Source organism: Papio anubis, chromosome 14 (genome assembly GCF_008728515.1).
Source record: "Papio anubis isolate 15944 chromosome 14, Panubis1.0, whole genome shotgun sequence".
Classification (NCBI taxonomy): domain Eukaryota; kingdom Metazoa; phylum Chordata; class Mammalia; order Primates; family Cercopithecidae; genus Papio; species Papio anubis.
In genome coordinates, this window is record NC_044989.1 from 23387165 (window position 1) to 23406215 (window position 19051).

General features: G+C 37.4%; 1 protein-coding gene across 8 annotated transcripts in view; it reads right to left on the reverse strand.

Moving 5' to 3' along the window:
* Positions 1-9138: 9138 nt before the first annotated feature.
* Positions 9139-19051, reverse strand: part of ATAD2B (ATPase family AAA domain containing 2B) — a 173942-nt gene continuing 164029 nt past the window's right edge. For 4 of the 8 annotated variants that reach the window (XM_031654968.1, XM_031654967.1, XM_031654965.1 and 1 more), the window contains 4 exons: positions 17869-18552; positions 15135-15262; positions 14668-14796; positions 9139-12564 (listed from right to left, as the gene is read on the reverse strand). In XM_031654968.1, the coding sequence (XP_031510828.1) occupies positions 12523-12564; positions 14668-14796; positions 15135-15262; positions 17869-18552 (983 nt within the window). In that variant the 3' untranslated portion in view covers positions 9139-12522. Of the gene's footprint in view, positions 14797-15134; positions 15263-17868; positions 18553-19051 lie in introns of all 8 variants that reach the window. The other 4 variants (XM_031654963.1, XM_031654962.1, XM_031654961.1 and 1 more) reach the window with 2 other exon arrangements.

Consider the following 19051-nt stretch of genomic DNA (forward strand, 5'->3'; position numbering starts at 1 on the left):
CAATCATTTATAAGTAGCTAACCTTAAAAGTCTCCAGTTCTGAACCCTCTCAAGCTTTAGATATATTTATCTAAATGTGTGCTGAACCTGGATGCCAAAATGCCTAATACTGTATTCACTACAGACTGGGTCCTCCCTCTCATTCATTCTCAGTTAACATCTAATCACCCAGGCAGAAACCTAAGAGCAATTCCAGGCCCCTTCTTTATCCTCATCCCCAATATCCAATTGCTGAGTCCTACTGATTCTACCTCTAAATTTCCTAGAAATGATCTTTTTCTCACCATCCCTACTATACCTTCCCCAGTCCCGGCCTACAGCATCTCTCACCTGGAATACAGGAACAATATATAAAGTCTTTACTGACCTCTAATGCTACTTTCTTCCTTACTTTGCTTTATTCTAAAGTAAACTAGAAACACCCATAGTTGTCTAAACTTGTTTGCCTGTTTCTACGCCTTTCTACTGCTTCCCCTGCCTGGAGTGTTCTTCCCTGATTTTTACTGCATTCTTTCATTTTTTGAGATGCTGTTAAGATAACTTATCCACAGGGGGGAAAAAAAGCCTTCCATGAATTACTAGGTTGGGTTAAGTTCCTGTATTAGTCTGTTTACACATTGCTATAAGAGAACTACCAGATACTGGGTAACTCACTTATTTTTGAGACAGAGTCTTACTCGTCACCCAGGCTGGACTGCAGTGGCATGATCTCAGCTCACTGCAACCTCCACCTCCCAGGTTCAAGTGATTCTCCTGCCTCAGTCTCCTGAGTAGCTGGGACTACAGGCTCGTGTCACCACGCCCGGCTAATTCTTTTTTGTATTTTTTAATAGAGACGGGGTTTCACCATGTTGGCCAGGCTGGTCTCGAACTCCTGACCTCAAGTGATCTGCCCACCTTGGCCTCCCAAAGTGCTGGGATTACATGCATGAGCCACTGCACCCAGTCAATACTGGGTAATTTATAAAGAAAAGAGGTTTGATTGACTCACAGTTCCACAGGCTATACAGGAAGCATGGCTGGGGAGGCCTCAGGAAACTTACAATCATGGCAAAGATGCAGGAGAAGCAGGCACGTCTTACATGGCCAGAGAAGGAGGAAGAGAGAAAGTGGGAGGTGCTACACACTTTTAAACAACCAGATCTTGTGGGAATCCCTTCACTATCATGAGAACAGCAGGGGGAAGTCGGCCTCCATGTTCCAATCGCCTCCCGCCAGGTCCCTCCAACACTGGAGATTACAATTCAACATGAGATTTGGGTGGGGACACAGACCCAAACCATATCAGTTCTTTTCCTCTATGCTCCCACAGCACCTCACCCAAACCATTATCATTGTATTTAACCAAATTTATTCATAATTTTTCTTAATACGTCTTTTACTGAACAGTTATTTCCAAGGGCAGACACTGTGTTTTACTTAGCTTTATAACTTCAGTGTCTATCATACTTGGCAAATGGTAGGTAGTTACTATATCTTGTTGAAAGGAAGTCATTACTTTCCATTTCATATATTACTGCCAAATTAATATTTCTAAAATTATATTTTCATCATGTCATGGTGCTGTTCAAAAACACTGTCACACGATAAAGTACAAATATCTTTACACTTGTCCTCCATAATAAGACCCCAAACTACCTATACAGCATTATCTTCCACCATAATCCCTTGTATTTACTCTTGATTCTAAACTGGTCTACTCAGTTTTCCAAACTGAGTTTTTTACCTCTAACTCTTCAAACCATTACAACTCATAAAAATGTTGGCCCTTTAAATTCAATACTTACTTAGCAACTTACTAGCAATTAATCTATGATGCTGTGTGATATTAAAAGCATTGTTGTGATGCACACCTAAATGGAATGGTCACTAGTAACTTCCATATCATTAGCAGATGAGTGGTAGGAAAAAGGCCTAGATAACTTTTTGTTCAACTTATAAAATACATCACAAACGCAAGAAAAACATTAAACTTTTATTTTCCATTTTACCCACCTCTTTTTCCTCCAATCTCACCTTCCTTTACCTTCCATGGCTTGAAGCTCATCAGAGAAGAAAAGGACTAGCTGACACAGAATTTCTTTCCCTGAAGCAAAGAGATGAAGTTTGCTTCATCTGTTAATCAAAATACTACCTTGAAAAGATTCTAGACAACCAGAATTCCAGTAAGGAGGAGAAATTTCAGTAGGAAAATCAGGATGTCTTATGACCCAAGTGGTCCTACACAGACCAATCATTTGTTTCTGGAACAAGAGGAGCTGTCAGGAAAAAAATGGCATTAAGTCAAGGAAAGGTGAAAGAAAGCCCGACTCCATCACCTCCAAGCACTCTGAAGGTAACTCTTGCTCCTATAGAGGAGGATGGGACCATCTGTGTAAAATCTTGCAAAGAACTCTTTAATTCCCTGTGAGTTCTTCTATCTAATATACTGGCCTAATGGAAGGAAAATAAGGGTAGGAGGGCAAAGGTGGGAGAGAACGAAAGGACTACATCTAAGTATTCAAAAATCTCAAAATCATTTGTATAAATAATACAACACTAAGCATTCCCACTGAGAGGCTTCTATTGTGATAATCAAGCAAACTACCAAGTTTCAGGGTCAGTTCTTAAAACAGAGAATACTATTAAAGTAGCCAATATTTATGCAACTTTGCATTAATTATTTCTCATCTATACAACTCTGTCAGCTGATCGCTGGAGCTGAACAGTTCCATAAAGGAACCCCCTCAATGTTACTATCTTCAGCATTCTTCTCTTGGGCTGGTTTTATTTCCCAGGGAAGACTCTGCTACTCTCCTGTCTGGAGAATTTTGCCTTCTGAAAGCAGCTTTTCAGTCCCCAACTCTTAAATAGGAGCAGAAAGCAAAGAATTACCAAATATTTGAGGAAAACTTGTAATACTAAACAGGAACCAAAACAAACAAGAAAAGCAACTTGGAGGAAAAAGGGACTATGCAAGGAAAAGAAAACCAAAGAAAAAATCATCATGAATACCCTCAGAGAGATTAGCTGATCTTGCACCCATGAAACAAAAACAAAATGCTACTTAAAAAATCAAGAGAACTCCAAATGGCTCTTAAAACCTAATACCGAAGTAAAAATTAGGAAGGAATAATAGAACAGTGTAGAAGGGCCAAGATCTGAATAACAGTAGTTCTAGAAATGAAAAATTAACTCAAGAAAATTTCTCAGAATAAAAGGCATGATTTTCCAGAGTAGAGAGGCCCAAGAAAAGTGTAACATTTAGACACACACCCAGACAGGTCTGTGAAATTCCAGAGCATGAGAGGAAAACTGAAAATTACAAAAGCCTTAGAAGGAAACAAAATCAGGAAAATGAAACAATAAGCAGAAAAGCACCAACTTCTCAGCAGCAATATAGGATATAAATGAGAAAAGTCCAGATACAGGATTCAGTATAAGAGAAAGGTGAAGGATGTTAGTCCCCCCTCCAAAAAAAAAAAAAAATGGCTATGCAAGACCTTGGTGTACACCAATGCAAAATTGGAAAGGGTTAGAATGTTCCAGGAGACATCTTCTCAAGAAAAAGAAATGCTAGAATACCTTACACGTTTGGTGATACTAAGAAGAGGGTTGGGGCCAGGCACAGTGGCTCATGCCTGTAATCTCAGCACTCTGGGAGGCTGAGAGAGGTGGATCATTTGAGGTCAGGAGTTCGAGACCAGCCTGATCAACATGGTGAAATCCCACCTCTACGAAATGAAAATAAATAAATAATAGCTGAGCGTGGTGGCACATGCCTGTAATCCCAGCTACTTGGGAGGCTGAGGCAGGAGAATCGCTCGAACCCGGGAGGTGGAGGTTACAGTGAGCCGATACTGTGCCACTGCACTCCAGCCTGGGCAATAGAGCGAAAATTCGTCTCAAAAAAAAAAAAGAGAGAGAGAGAGAGTTGGATTGCTGGGGATGAACTGAGGAACAAACTAGTTTTTAAAATTATTTTTTTGAGACAGAGTCTCACTCTGTCACTCAGGCTGGAGTGCAGGTGCTGCGATCTTGGGTCACTGGAGCCTCAAACTCCCGAGTTCAAGTGGTCCTCCCACCTTAGCCTCCTGAGTGGCTGAAACTACAGGTGCATGCCACCAAGCCCGGCTAATTTTTTAATTTTTCTGTAGAGACAAGGTCTCATTATGTTACCCAGGCTGGTCTTGAACTCCTGGGCTCAAGGATCCTTCTGCCTCTGCCTCCCAAAGTGCTGGGAATAAAGGCGTTCTTGACTCAAACTCATGATTATACATAAAAAAACAGGTAAATAAGTACAATGAAGACTATTATTAACAAAAAGGTGTACAAGAAAGGAAACATCATCATAGTATACTAAATAGTTCCACTGTCAATAATTTTTACATAGTCATAATCATGCAAATACTGAACAATGATCCGACCAAAATTATAACCAACTAGGAGGATGAGAGGACAAGAAGTGTGCAATGTGTGGTGAAGGCAGACATGACTATATTTTAAATGGTAGGAAATCAAAAGAAAATGACTAAAACTGGAAAATAAAAAGTAGCCATCTAAGAATAGTATTTAGAAACATCAAATAATCAGTTACAGGTGTTGAAAACAATTGGCTCCTGGGAGAATATGTCTTTTTTTTTTTTTTTTTTTGGAGAAGGAATGTTCTAGAATCAGGGAACTGCTGGTTTTTATAACAAGCCTTCTAGAACTACTTCATTCTTTATATACATGTGTTTCTGACTTTAAAATATATAAATTTTAAAGATGTTAATTAATCCCATGTATAGACATTTTTAAACCCACAAAACAATGTTTATAGACACATACAAATGTTTAGAATGATGACTGAAATTTCTTGAACACTTACTATGTGCCTGGTACTGTTCTAAGTGCTTTACATATATTCACTCATATATGTAATCATTGCAGTAACCACCATGGAGTTGGTGCTATCACTGTGTCCCATCTTATGGATAAGTACACTGACCTGCAGAGGGGTGAAATAATTTGTCACATGTTGCACAGCCAAGAAAGAACATAACCAGGATTCAAACTCAGACAGTCTGGCTCCAGCTGCATACTATTACCTTCTCAAATAAAAGAATTTAAAACACAGACAGGGCCGGGCGCGGTGGCTCAAGCCTGTAATCCCAGCACTTTGGGAGGCCGAGGCGGGTGGATCACGAGGTCAGGAGATCGAGACCATCCTGGCTAACATGGTGAAACCCCGTCTCTACTAAAAATACAAAAAAAAAACAAAAAAAACTAGTCATGCATGGCTACCTGTAGTCCCAGCCACTCTGGAGGCTGGAGGCAGAGAATGCATGGAACCCGGGGAGGCCGGAGGCTTGCAGTGAGCTTCAGGACGCGGCCACTGCACTCCAGCCTGGGTGATATAGCGAGACTACCTAAAAAAAAAAAACATTGCATGTGATATCTATCAAATCAACAAGTATGGTATTTCAAGCACTAGTGTAAAGAAAGAAAATGAATGGGATTGGGAATGGGTAGAAAGTAGACTTAAATCTTCTCTGAAAGTTTTCTTCACAAAAAAAGAATCCAAAACGAAAGCATGTATAAAATTGTTAACATTTAACACTGGGTGGTAGGAACATGTATGTTACATTATTCTCTGTGGTATTCTACTATTTAAAAACGCTCATTCATAGAAAAACTTGAGGCCAGGCGCGGTGGCTTACGCTTGTAATCCCAACACTCTGGAAGGCCAAGGCGGGCAGATCACCTGAGGCCAGGAGTTCAAGACCAACCTGGCCAACATGGTGAAACGCAGTCCCTACAAAAAGTACGAAAATTAGCCAGGGGTGGCGGCACATGCCTCTAATCCTAGCTACCCAGGAGGCTGAGGCGGGAGAATCGCTGGAACCTGGGAGGCAGAGGTTGCAGTGAGCCGAGATCATGCCACTGCACTTCAGTCTGGGCAACAGAGCCAGACTCCATCTCAAGAAAAAAAAAAAAAAACAACAAAGAAAACTTGAATAAGGGCAAAGGAATTTATCATTCACCTTAATGATTGATGGGTTAAGAATTCAAGCTCTAAAGCCACACCACAAGATAAGACCCCCCAACCTGATGTTAGCTGTGTAACCTTGGGTAGGTTGCCTAAGCATTCTCTATTTCAGTTTCCCCTTCTGTTAAACGGGACCAACAACAGTACCTACCTCCCACCGTTGCTGTGATAATTAAATGGTTAATGCTTATAATAATACCTGGCACTCAGTTGTCTGCTGCTACTAATACTACTGCTGTATTTATTGTCATCCAAGCATTTACCACTGTTAGGTAACATGTTGCTTGTTTACTCTTTGATGACTAGATTGTAAGCTCCAAAAAGCAAGGACCTTGCTGTCCTGTCCTCAGCTGTAACTCCCTTGCCAAGAATGGTGCTTTGGCAAATGGCAGTTGCTCAAATAAATTTGTGAAACAGATGTTGACCTGTGATGACAGAGAACTGCCTGTACTTTCCCCTGCAGCTGTCATGCTATTTCACTTCTCAGCCTATGCTTCTGTTGTTCCTTCTGCCTGGAAGTCCTTTCCCATCCTGATGCCTCAGCTCAGGCAAGGAACCAGAAAGGCTTCCTTGAGGTTAGGCTACATCCTCCTGCTTTGTATACCTACAGTGCCTAACACAAAATTCAATCTTAACACATGCCGTATTAGACTGAAATTATGTTTGTGTATCTGTCTACCCCCACAAGAAGCAGTCAAGCATAGTGATTAAAAGCATCAACTCTGGAGCCAAACTGCTTACATTTGAATCCTGGATGTGTGACCTTGAGCAAATTAATCTATAACTCAGTTTCCTGGTCTATAAAATGGGGATAATAATAGCACCTATCTCATAAGGTTCTTGTAAGGATTAAAAGAATTTGCATTTGTGTCTGTACAGCACTCAGAATAGTCTCCAGCACCTAGTAAACATGATATAAGTATGTTAAATTACATTATAAAAATCTCCTTGAAGACAGACACAATGTCTTGCTCATCTTTATGCTCCCTCAATGCCTAGCACTCTGTAGGCACTGAATAAATGCTTAAATGTTTACTGAACTGACAGCTATTACACTAGTCCAGACAAAAGGATTAGTGCCCAAACTAAGATAACAGCAATGGAGAAAGGGTGATAGGTATGAGACATGCTGAGGGGGAAAATAAATCAACAAAATGTACTGCATGATTAGAATGAGATGGGTCATAAAGAAGATAAAGTTCAGGTTGACAGCTAGGTTTCTCACCAAGATAGGAAATATAAGGGAAGCAAGAAGGAAAAAGCAGAGTTCCTGGCAAGTTTTTAATAACAAAGTGCTTCATTCACTGCTTAATGAAATTTAAAAGTGCTTTAAGAGTGTTTAACAGCACCACACTTTTAAAAAATAATGTGAACTCTGATCAACCATGACAGAAACCTGGCACACAACATCAGAAAGAATTTAAGCTCCATGAAGACAAGGACTTTTTCTGTTTAGTTTGCTGCTTTATTTCTAGCACCTGCAACAGTGCCTGGTACATGGTAGGCACTCACTATGTATTTTATAAATGAATGAAAAATGATTAAGGTAACTTTGAGCCTTCTATGTCATGCAAATCAAAAGGAATTAAATAAGTATCTACTGAACCCTGCACTGCTTCAAATTCCTATAGGGAATACAGAAGAAATATAATACTTTTCTATCTCCCCTTCCCTCATGAATAAACTACTAAGTTTTATATATTATATTTACATAGTAACTTACTATGTAATGCAGTACAAAACATAGCTAATTTCTGAAGATCAGCATATGCCATATATATACATATATATGTGTAATATATATATCACACACATATATATGTATATTATATATATAATACTATACAGCCCTGAAATATGGGCAGGGTTTAGATTCTATAATAATACATCTGATGTAATATGAAAGGTCACACACATAAAAAACAAGAACAAATTTTGGTGAAGTGGGGATAGACTCTAGAAAAGCCAGAGAGAGATGAAGAGCAAATATAATACCAACTTTCTCTGAAGTCTTTCCTTATTTTCCCCATTCCTAAACATAATTAATTGGTTCCCTTCTCAGAACTCTGAACATTGTGTCCCTTCTGTTAAAGCACTTATTCCGTGGAATCATTACTATTGGTATATACACCAACTCCCTGGCAGACTCTAAGCTACCTGAGGACAGGAATACATTATTTGTGTATCCCACATGCCTGGCATAATGCTAGGCACATAACAAACATGTGAATGTGGGGGTAAAAGAGGGAATGTATATATTTTTAAATAGTCACTAGATAACTTTGTAGGTGTCAGGGTACAGGGATAACATGAAATAGATTTAAAGATTTGCCTCCGATTTTACTGTAGTTTTGAGTCTTATGGAAACTAAAACTGGATAAATAAAACTTAACTTCATCTCCAAAGTCCAAAAAACTTGATTGAGCCTCAAATTATAAGCTCTTTATCTAAACATTCAGTGTTAAAAATATGTTTTGCAGGTTTATTGTTACCAATCTTTTGATACAGATAAAAGTTGAAATTACAGAATCTGAAAAATCAAGCAAAACAAGGTCTTAACTAAAATCCATCTTTTTTACTGTGATTCAAAAAACAAAAGTAAGGATTTATATTGAGGAAGATCAGTGTACTACAGGAACATGAAAAGGTATCTCAAGGCACACAGGAAAAATAGGTATTCTGAAGCCAAGAACATTCTATTCACTTGAAGTAAGCCCTTCAAAACTCTGGTATGAAATCTCTGTCCATATTATGTGCTATACTGTACAAAGTATGCTGATAACAACCCGATAAAAAGGAAAACATTTTAAACTAAATGAACCATATAACCTGATCATATGTTATCGTATAGTCTTTCAGTTAGAAAAACAAATCTCAGAAGAAATCCATTTGCTTCTACACAATGTATTTTAGACAATCTTCAACTAAAAGTAAAACCATACTTTCTCAACATAAAAAGCTTTCAGCTAAAAAATCGTGAGGGGTACTTAAAATCTAAAAGGAACATATAACACGACTTTGTGGGTGCTTAATAAACAGCAATATGCCTCTCTGTAAAACAGTCTAAATCGGCTAGAAAAGTAGCACTGCATTTGTAGCCAACAGTGATCATAATTAAGCTAAAGAAAGACATGTTTTTCTTGTCATCTTTATTCAAGTATTTCACAGCAGTTATATTACAAATTACAGTAAATGTTCAAATTCCAGAATTCAAAAATTAAATAATTTACTTCAACTAACGTAAAATGAAGTCAAATGCAAAACATCAATTTAACACAATTCTAAATTAAAACTACAAACCCAAAATAGACCATAGTTGATGAAGTCTACTTAAACTACAAAGTAGACATACATGACTGAAACCAAATGGGACTCCCAAAGTCTAAGTAACCAGATGTACAGAATACAAAAGATGCAGGTACAAGCCCAAATTCAAGCTTACAATGTGATTACAAATAATAATTATAATAACAATGGCATTCAGCTACGGGACCTGACACTGAAGATACCTACTGAATAGCACCATAGCTGAACCAACTTAATCAAAAATGGGAAGAAATTACCCACTCCCTAAAAATAAAATCCAGTAAACCTACAAATACATTGGCTTATGAGAAAAATCAAGTCATGAAACAACATTAAAAAAAAAAAATCACAGGTGAGATTCAAGCTCGAAAACACAATTAACTCCACAGCCATCAGTTTCAACCCTAGTGCGGTTCCATCATCTTCAAAAAGCTCCCAGGGTCCCCACAGCTGAGCATGAACTATTGCTGAGCTATGCTGTGATACATATTTTACTCATCTGAGAGCAAGGTTTTACATAGGAGCTTATCATTTATAATGCTCACAATAGGAAATAAGAACAGAGGTCAATTTGTACATATTTTTGCCAATGCTATACAGCAAAAATGAAGAACTTACAGAAAGGTAAACAAAATTGAGTCCACTTAGATAATTTCACAAGCTGCTTTAAACTATAGAACCACCAGATATCTGTAAAATAAGCAAAACTGGTAAGTGTGTTTTTTTAATTGAGGGAAAGAGGGCCAGAGGAGTTGGTACAATTTCAGCTCATTGTTCTCCCCTTGGCATTAGACTGACTTTTTCTTTAAGAACTAAACTGTTCAAAGTGGCAGTTCCTATACTGAGGTTGCCTCCGATTTCTCCAACTACATTACAGTTAAAAAAACAAACAAAAGCAACTTGATCTTTTGGAAGCATTTTAATGCTGAAAATAAATACATTTCCCTTGTCAAACTCACTGATGGCTAAAATCTTAATTAATTGTACAAATTTAGTAACCTAATAAGAAACGTGTGCGTTTTTTTTCCTTTCACAAGTGCTGCTGTTACTTGAAAAGAATGCTTCTGAATTAGAATAACTGGAATAAATATTTAAAAAAAAATAGTGCAGCAAGAACCTGAGACTTGCAAAAAACCCTTTTACCAGAAACTTGCTACAAAAAATCTGCTACATCTTATTTCATCAAATCTTTAAATTCTGTAACAATTTCCATCAAAATACAAAATGCTAATGTATTAGACAATAAAATAGTCTGAATCGGTATGATGGTAATAAATACTAAAGAAAGCATGAAAATCCTCCCAATAATCAAATTAGAGGTTTCAAATAACCTCCCCTTTAAAATTGTTCATCGTTAATCGCACTTGCCCACCTTAAAAATACAGTGTGTCTACATGGGTAGCATCTTGACTTACATGACTAACTGGATATTACAGAAACTTCACAGACTAGGTACAAAGAAAACACGTGGCATTTAAAAAAAAATTAAGCTAGAATTAGAAGGCATTAGATGTAAATGTAAATGCAAAGAAGCACTTTGGATTACTGCAGTAGGCTACGGCCAAAGTATGCTTTCTGCACACTACAAAGAGCCAGAGACAAGGAGACAAGTACCTTAGCTTCAGGATGTAAACGGTGGCAAAGTGATTACAGGACTCTGTAAACACTGTTGGTAACTAAAATACAAAAAGCTGAGGTAGCTCAGAATCTCTGCAGTAGTCCAAGACCATTTGCCCTAATTAAAACCCAAACTACATGTGTTGCATATATTGGAAAGACACACCTGCAGCTAACGGCTACAATGAATGAAGCTATCAAGCCAACTTGTCGGCAAAATTTTCTATCTTTTTGTTTAAAAATCATCTGATAAAAAAAGTCACTGCACCCTTTGCCTCTTTGCAACTGCCTAGACTGTGTCTCCAAATCTGTAGAAAGTTTTTTGTAAAACTAGTAACCCATAATTAATTTCGGATACGTACAATTCACAGAAATCACTCAACAAGATTCAAAATGGTTTCCAATCAAAATGAAGAGTTGTGAAGGTAAGCTTAGGAGATGGGATTTAAACATTAATACTGTTATTCAAGGACCATACCAGAGCTCACTTGCAATTAAGCATACAGAAAATGAATTTTATGGAGCTTCTGACGAATTCCTCTCTTTTCTGTCCATTTGGCAAGTCCTGGCTTTAAAACAAAAATAACAATTTACTACATATGAAAACCATTTTTCTCTGGGAACTCAAACATGAGTAACTATTAAATTGCCACTGACAGAAGAAAGAATGGCCACTATCTATTTATTTTCTACTCATCATGTCAGCAATACCAAAATGTGTGGAGTTTTGTTTTTTGTTTTTTTGTGTGTGGCCTGTGTATTATTCATTGTTGTTATTACATGTTTCTTAAACCAAAACAGATCTTACAAGAAAACTTACCATTTTAGTATATTATGTGGCTTACTGGGTGTCTTGATTGAGCTTTGAGAATAAGACAGGCATTTCATACCTAAACACTGGTTGTCTCTTAATGACATACAGTATCAAAACTTATTTTCAAGGTGGTGACCAAAGAAAGATTTCTAATTCATTTGCTTCAAACAGCCCATCCTTTTAGCCTTATCTTCCTCAAATGAATAAAAAGGCACGTTAAAGGCAGTTCTAAAGAGCCTGACCTAATTTCATCCAGTTTCTTCAGCTTCCCACCAGAATAGACCATAGCCAACTCTAAAACAGGTTTCAGCCCATTACCCAGATGGGGGAAAAATATGATTAAAGGGATAAAATGGAGGGGAAAAAAAAAAGTTGCCCACTGTTTAAACAATTCAACACAGTTAGAACTGCCCCATCCAGTTTCCTCCTGTTTGCTGGTCTGCTCCCTAAGAGAGGAGTCTCCAAAAGAGAGTGCACAAAAAGAGGAGCAGAAGCGAGAGCAGTTTCTGTAGCACCAAAATCTCCAAGCTGTGGGGTTGTATTTTTTATTTGTGGAAAATACAACATGTTTCTGAAGTTCTGTTTGGTTCTTGTAGGCTGGTTGGTTTCAGGTACCTGAGACAATAGCACCAAATTCAACAGAGAAAAAGAATGAGTGAGAGAGCACTTTACACCAAGGCTCTGCACGTAATTGGTGCAATTTGAAATTGAATGGCTCAGAAGACTGCTCTGTCAGGAGCAGATTGGAGAGGATAAACCACTCATCTTGAAAAGTTCATAGGAATGTCTCAAACATATGAACTGTTCTTTCCATCTCCTATAAAAGGAAAAAAAAATGCATGTTATCTATTAAGGGAAAGACAAAAGTGTTCCTCATTATGGAAGAATTCACTTTAAATTTTTAGGGAATGAATTTGAGATACAGGTTAAACTTTGAATATTTCCCTGATTACAATACCATAGCTAATTAAGACTATCTCCCCTAGACACTTCCAAGTACCTCCTATTTTATATTTAGGCCAATAAGGATGATGATGATGGTCACACTCAACAAATAACTAACTTATTATGCCAGTAGTATCAGTATGAGGTAGGATATGAATAATATGAATATAAGGATGATGATAGCAACACTCAATGAGTAACTTATTACACCAGATACTTACTAAGAAATTTCTATATATAAAATACATAAATATAAGTAAATATTTGTATTTATATGTATGCATATATATATATAATTTATATATATAGTTTTAACTCCCATAACATTGAAGGTTGAACATAGGTATTACTATGAGACCCATTTTACAGACAAAGAAACAGAGGCACAGAGGGGATAAATAATTTGACAGCTAACAGGTGGCAGTCAGGATTTGAATACAGGCAGCCTCACTCCAGAGACTGAGCCCTTCCTTCCTCATTATATTTCACTAACTCCCAAAGCAAAATGAACGCATTCAGTATAGCGAAACTTATGGCAAAAAGCAGAATGCATTGTGTTCCCACTTCCATTTACTCCAACCAGAGCTGAAAAGACAGGGTTAAAAAAAAAGCCAGAATGAGTGGCTTCCATCACCACCACCATGAAAGCCACTCACTGCTGATTCTGTTATCAATCCCTTCCCTCCCTAAACTAGGCCTCTAGATTATTAGGGTTCCACACTGAGATGTTTCACTGGTGACGAGTATTTAATGCATTCAAGCTAATAAAACTGCAACCATATGAACAAAGAAGTTCTAGAATTTTAAAAAATTGTGAAGAACTCTACCCCGCACATTTTACTCAGGTGGGCAAATGTCAAATACATCTAAGACACTTGCACTTTTTCCTTCCCTTTAAACAGTTCCAAAGAAATTCTATTCTACATCTCTGAAGAACTAATAGGCTGTATTAACAGATCATCATCTGATCAACAAGTTCTTCCATGTGGTCAACAAAAATCACTCCTGCTAAATGTTTTATCATATACTGCCAAATAAGAAAAGAAAATTACACATGAGAAATAACTATATCCTTTACATATACATCTTTAATATACTAAAAATATTCTTTGAGAGCAGAGACTTTGTCTTACTCATTTTTTGCATTCGAAACACCCAGCACAGCATCTGGCACTGCAGGTACTCGATAAACATTTAATAGATAGACCCCCCAGATAAACAAACAAACAGGAAAATCAACAAAGAGAGCTGAATTAAGTCATTTAGCCATTTTGTGAGTAGATGAGTGATTACATTTGCTCAGATGACCTGAAAAGACAGAAGTGTGGTTTAATGATGGAACTTATATAAACAAAGATATAAGCTCATACTTATATGGGAAGAAGTTCCCTTGGTTCAGAGTTATCTAGAAAGGGAATGCCTCATCTCTAAAAGTATCTAAGCAAAAGGACAGTCACTTCTTCATATGGCTAATTTACAGGACTAGATTTAACTAAAATAAGATGACTTTTGAGTTATCTTCCAACCATTAATGGCAAATAGGTCTCACTGCCCATGCCAATGCCTTTACATTGGCAGTGGCTACCTAGAAAGCAGTGATAAGGAGTGTGTGGCCATGACCACATCCAACAAGCCCAAGTGATAGGCTCAGTTGGCATGTCAGTTATAAGCAAGTAGGGAAAGAACTGTGACATACTACTTCTCCATATTTACCAACCCAGAACCATGGATGTCTGTGTTTTGACAAAAAAAAAAAAAAGGAACCCCAGATTACTTCTTTCCAGAGACAAAATGGTACAGAAAGGCTTTATTCTTCAAACTGTAACTCTTAAAGATTCTTGTCTTAAATCTTCAAAACATTTTTCAGTTACTTGGTGAAAGACATAGATGTAGGCAAAATAACTTTTTTTTCTCTTTTCTTTGGAACAAGTAAAAGCAAATATTTGTTTATTCTACAGATAAACTGAACACTTACCTCTACAAGTTGTGATTTGTCATAATCTTTACGATGACGGTAGATGCACTGACTAAGAAGAGAATATAGTCTCTCAAGCTGATCAACTGCCAGATTGTTGCTTTTATCCACCAACAAATCAAGCAATTTCTAAGAAAAAATAGAAGAGAATAAAATGTAATTTGATTTCACTGGTCAAACTGAAATTGTATATTCAAATGGCCAGTCAATAAACACCATAAAGCTAGGATGTAACCGTGAACATGATATTAAAAGATTCGAGGGCTTAAAATTATTCCCTTAGAATATCTTGGACTATTCCCGTATCTTTCAACTCCTTAAAATACACGTAACTCTTTTTTACTAGAAGCTCTGAGGCATTTATATTTCAGGGTTAAAGCAGGAAAACTAGTTTTATTCAATTGCCTACAAATACATTCAAATCTCCGTCCATTCATTTAAAACTGACTGGGAATAGCTAAGCTTACCTTCAATCTCTCACGATCAACTATAAGAGGAGGCACAGGCTCAGATGGCTCTTCTGGAACCAGTTCCAGACTTGTCGTTTTTGCCTGCTCTAAAATTAATTTACGGTATTTCTTTACTTTAGAAGCACCTACAATTGAGACAAAAAATACACTGCAGCAAGTAAAAGTTAAGAAAAATCAGTCTTAAGCAGCTATAAATTCTTTTACCTACCACAAATCCCTTTTGGAATGAGGAAGGGTGTATTCTTAAGTGATGTTTTTTAAAGCAACCCAATGTGGTAGATTTTTTTTTTATTGGTAAGACTAAGTAACCCAAATTAAAGAAAACTAAGCTACAACTTAAAAAGTCAAGTCACACTAGAATACCACTTAATAAGCATATCCATTAAAAGGAAGATAAAAGCAATCTTCACCTCTAAGCACTGACTTACAAACAGTCTTCACTCTACGACAGCTATCATTTTACAATTGGGAGCTTTCAGAACCAGAAGAAGGGAAGCAACCTAGAAAAGCAGATACTAACAAAAGTGGGGCCCACCTGTCTACATATTTGCCTCCCAACCTAAAACATTGCCTGAAATTTCTTATATGTTACACTGCCTAAAATTCTATTAGAAATTGATCCAAAGTTTACCATTTTTTTCTTAAAAATATAAACCCATTAAAAGTGTAAAAGGGCTGGTGTTCTTTCCTACCTTAGAGTAAATCAGTATAATCTAATTACTTTCCTTCTAACATTTTGCTGAGACCAGCCACACTAAACAAACAGAAATTTTAAGGTGGCTAAGCATAATTTCATGGACCAAGGCACTCTGAGGGGTAGACCATGGAGCCCTGTGCTCCCCTAAGTAGGACTACTCTTAAGAGGAGGGTGAGGGAGGGGAAGGAACACAAAGACAAACTTGGACTGTTTCAGAATTTCATACAGGATGCGGCCCATGTCAGGGACACTAAGGAGAACGTATTTATTAAGTGTCCCAATGCAGGGACCTGCCTCCATCCTACATTAGTCCTCTTATTTCTTACACCCAAGTCTTTAAACTCCTCCTCCTTCTCAATGCCTGCTTTATAAAACAAACAGCAAAAGAACCAAAGTATTACCTTCAAAAACATGTATCATGATATATCAGAGAAATTTTATATTTCAGGCTGCCTTTAATGTTCAATTACCACATGCTAGGAGTTTTGTTAAAACCATATTGATCCTCATTACTACATCCATGGACTTCTAGAGGCCTGAAAACTCAGATTAGGATACTGTCCTGATAATTCCAAATGAAAGTTTCAGGTCAAACTTTTACACAATTATCTTTACAGTTTTTAGATCACCAACTGAACACAATGTTAATTTAAGCCTTTTTCAGCACGCTTATGGAAATCTCATAGAAATCAGCATTAAAAAAGACTCCTCTATCCTCACCCATTTGGTCTCATACCAGATTCCTTCTCTACTTTTCCCATGCTGTTATATTCATTACTTAACCCTAGCTTTAACATATTTTTAAAGTTCTGTCTATCTGATAGCCCAGAATGAACACCACTCTGAAAACTATTTTAGTATTAAATATTGAAGAATAAGATAAATGTTTAACAGGTGGCATTTAAGAACAGTAAATTTCTCTTTATCCATTAAAGGAATTCTTAGACTTTGAATATTTTCCTGCTTCCTAACTCTGTGAAAGGACTTAAAATACTGGCAGGAGAAAAAAAAAAAAAAAAAACCTTTCCCACATAGCCCAAATCCCAGGCTGTAGCTGTGCACTTCACTCCACACAATTTAGAGAAAATAATACAATTTCAAGATAGCCTCCTATAATAGTACCTATCCAGGAAGGAAATGTATATTGAGCAGGTTAGATAGCAACTCACCCCAGACCCTGCTATGGGCTAAAGAATAATGATAAACAAAGACAGGCTAGAAAACCTTAACTCCCTCTTTCTGCTGCTTCTTAAATGAATCATGTAGCCATAAGAAGTCAGAAGCTGGGAGAGCACTCTGATTCCCTGAGAACAAGGTAAACTTGACAATGGTGCTCTGCTTCTTTACTCCACTACTGGACTTATAAAGCAATGAAGGCTTTTAGACTGAACGGCCCTTGGATTCAACTAACAATGACTGCCTGGAATGAATATACCTTAGTATGTGCCAGTTACCACGAGAGGCAATTAAAATACACGATTTATTTAATCCCTGCAACACCACCATTCTAAAGTTGAATAAATAAGCTTGGAGAGTGTAAATAATGAGCTCAAAGTCACATGATTATAATGAACAAGAGTGGTAATTTAATCTAGGTCTATATTACTCCTCCGAATATATCATACTGCTATTATGACCAAGTCTTCTCTGCCCACACCCAGCCCATGCCAATAATTCTTCTTGGAATTCCATCTTCTTAACACCTGTGGATTTACGTAGCTTTCAGTCATAAATCCCTGAGGCTAGGGGTGATAATCAGGCAGGAGGCAGAAGAGTAAGTGGCCAGTAAAGCAATGCATTCGAAACGATACACCCCCTGAAACTTACAGTGAAATTTGGTGCATGCCTCTGTGTGTGTGTGTGTGTGTGTGTGTGCACGCGTGCGCTTTTCTAGAGAACAGGATGAAAACTTTAACAGATTCTCAGAGGGGTATAATTATTCATCAACTATTACTACTGGGAACTAGATAAAATACGCAATGAATTAACTCTGGAGTTTAAACCTTCAGAAGATTTTTCAAATGTTAGCTCTACCTTCTTTATCCAGTTCTGCATCTTTAACCTCCACATCAGGGCCAGGTTCTAACTTCTCATTATTGCTACATTCCAGTGCCTCTAGTTTCTCAGGATCATCTCCATGATTTTCAATCGAAGTTTCTGGTTTTTCTTTTGACTGGTCCTCCAGAAGAATCTTTTGTTCAGAACTACATTTATCTCCACTATCACAGAAAGAAACTACTTCAAGCTTGCCATTCTGACATTCCAGAACTGGTATTCCTTCAAAACTGTCAGTGGAAGCCTCACCATTTAGACAATTTCCTTTAAGGAAAGTCTCTTTCCTGGAGGTCTGCTCCGGGTTTAAGGAACTGCTGCTGTTGACGAGTAGAGATTCATTTGAACTTTCCTCCTCAGTAGAGGCAAAGTTCTCTTTTGTGCCTGCTCCATTGTTAAGCCTCTGCCCCTGGTCCATGTCCATGATGTCACAGGATGATTCGTCATTGGTCATAGATAAGTCTCCAGTCTCTTCTCCATTTTCCTCATGGCAGTCAGTGCTTACCTCAAACTCTCCATTCTCTAATAATTTCCTGTCCTCCGTATGGTTCTCATAGTCTGCAAATTTGGTGTCTTCTTCATCTTTTTTTAAATTATTAACTTTCCTTTTCTTAATAATTCCTTTACCCCACTGTGATCGCCGCCTTGATTTTCTCCGAACCCGAACTGTTTTACAAGGAAGGAAAAAAGATATGTAGAACTTGGAATGCAATACCAATTTTACATACGTTTATTAAACAGGACCCAAAAGAAAGTAAACCCATGCTGATGAACTTACAAACAAAAACTACTTAGCTCTTAACATTCATGCTGACTAATCCTTGCAACCTACAAATGGAATGGATATGAAGTCAGGGATGAACTCTACAGAATAAAACATTTTTGAATGTATTTCCTGTTATGAGTTTATTCAGCACTAATCTATTCTACTATCCTAGATCCTACTTTACAATTGTTCCTAATTTTCAACATCCAGAAGCCATACATGTAATATACACATTTAAAGAATGACCACATTACCAGGCTGCCAGAAAGTATGGGGTCAAAGCCCTGGATTTCCACCAGGAAGGTGGATGTTTTTGCTAGCAAAGGTAGCTCCTAAATCATGAAAGAAAATAAAGACATGATTCAATACAGCATAAGAGAACAGTTAAAGGTATCCTCA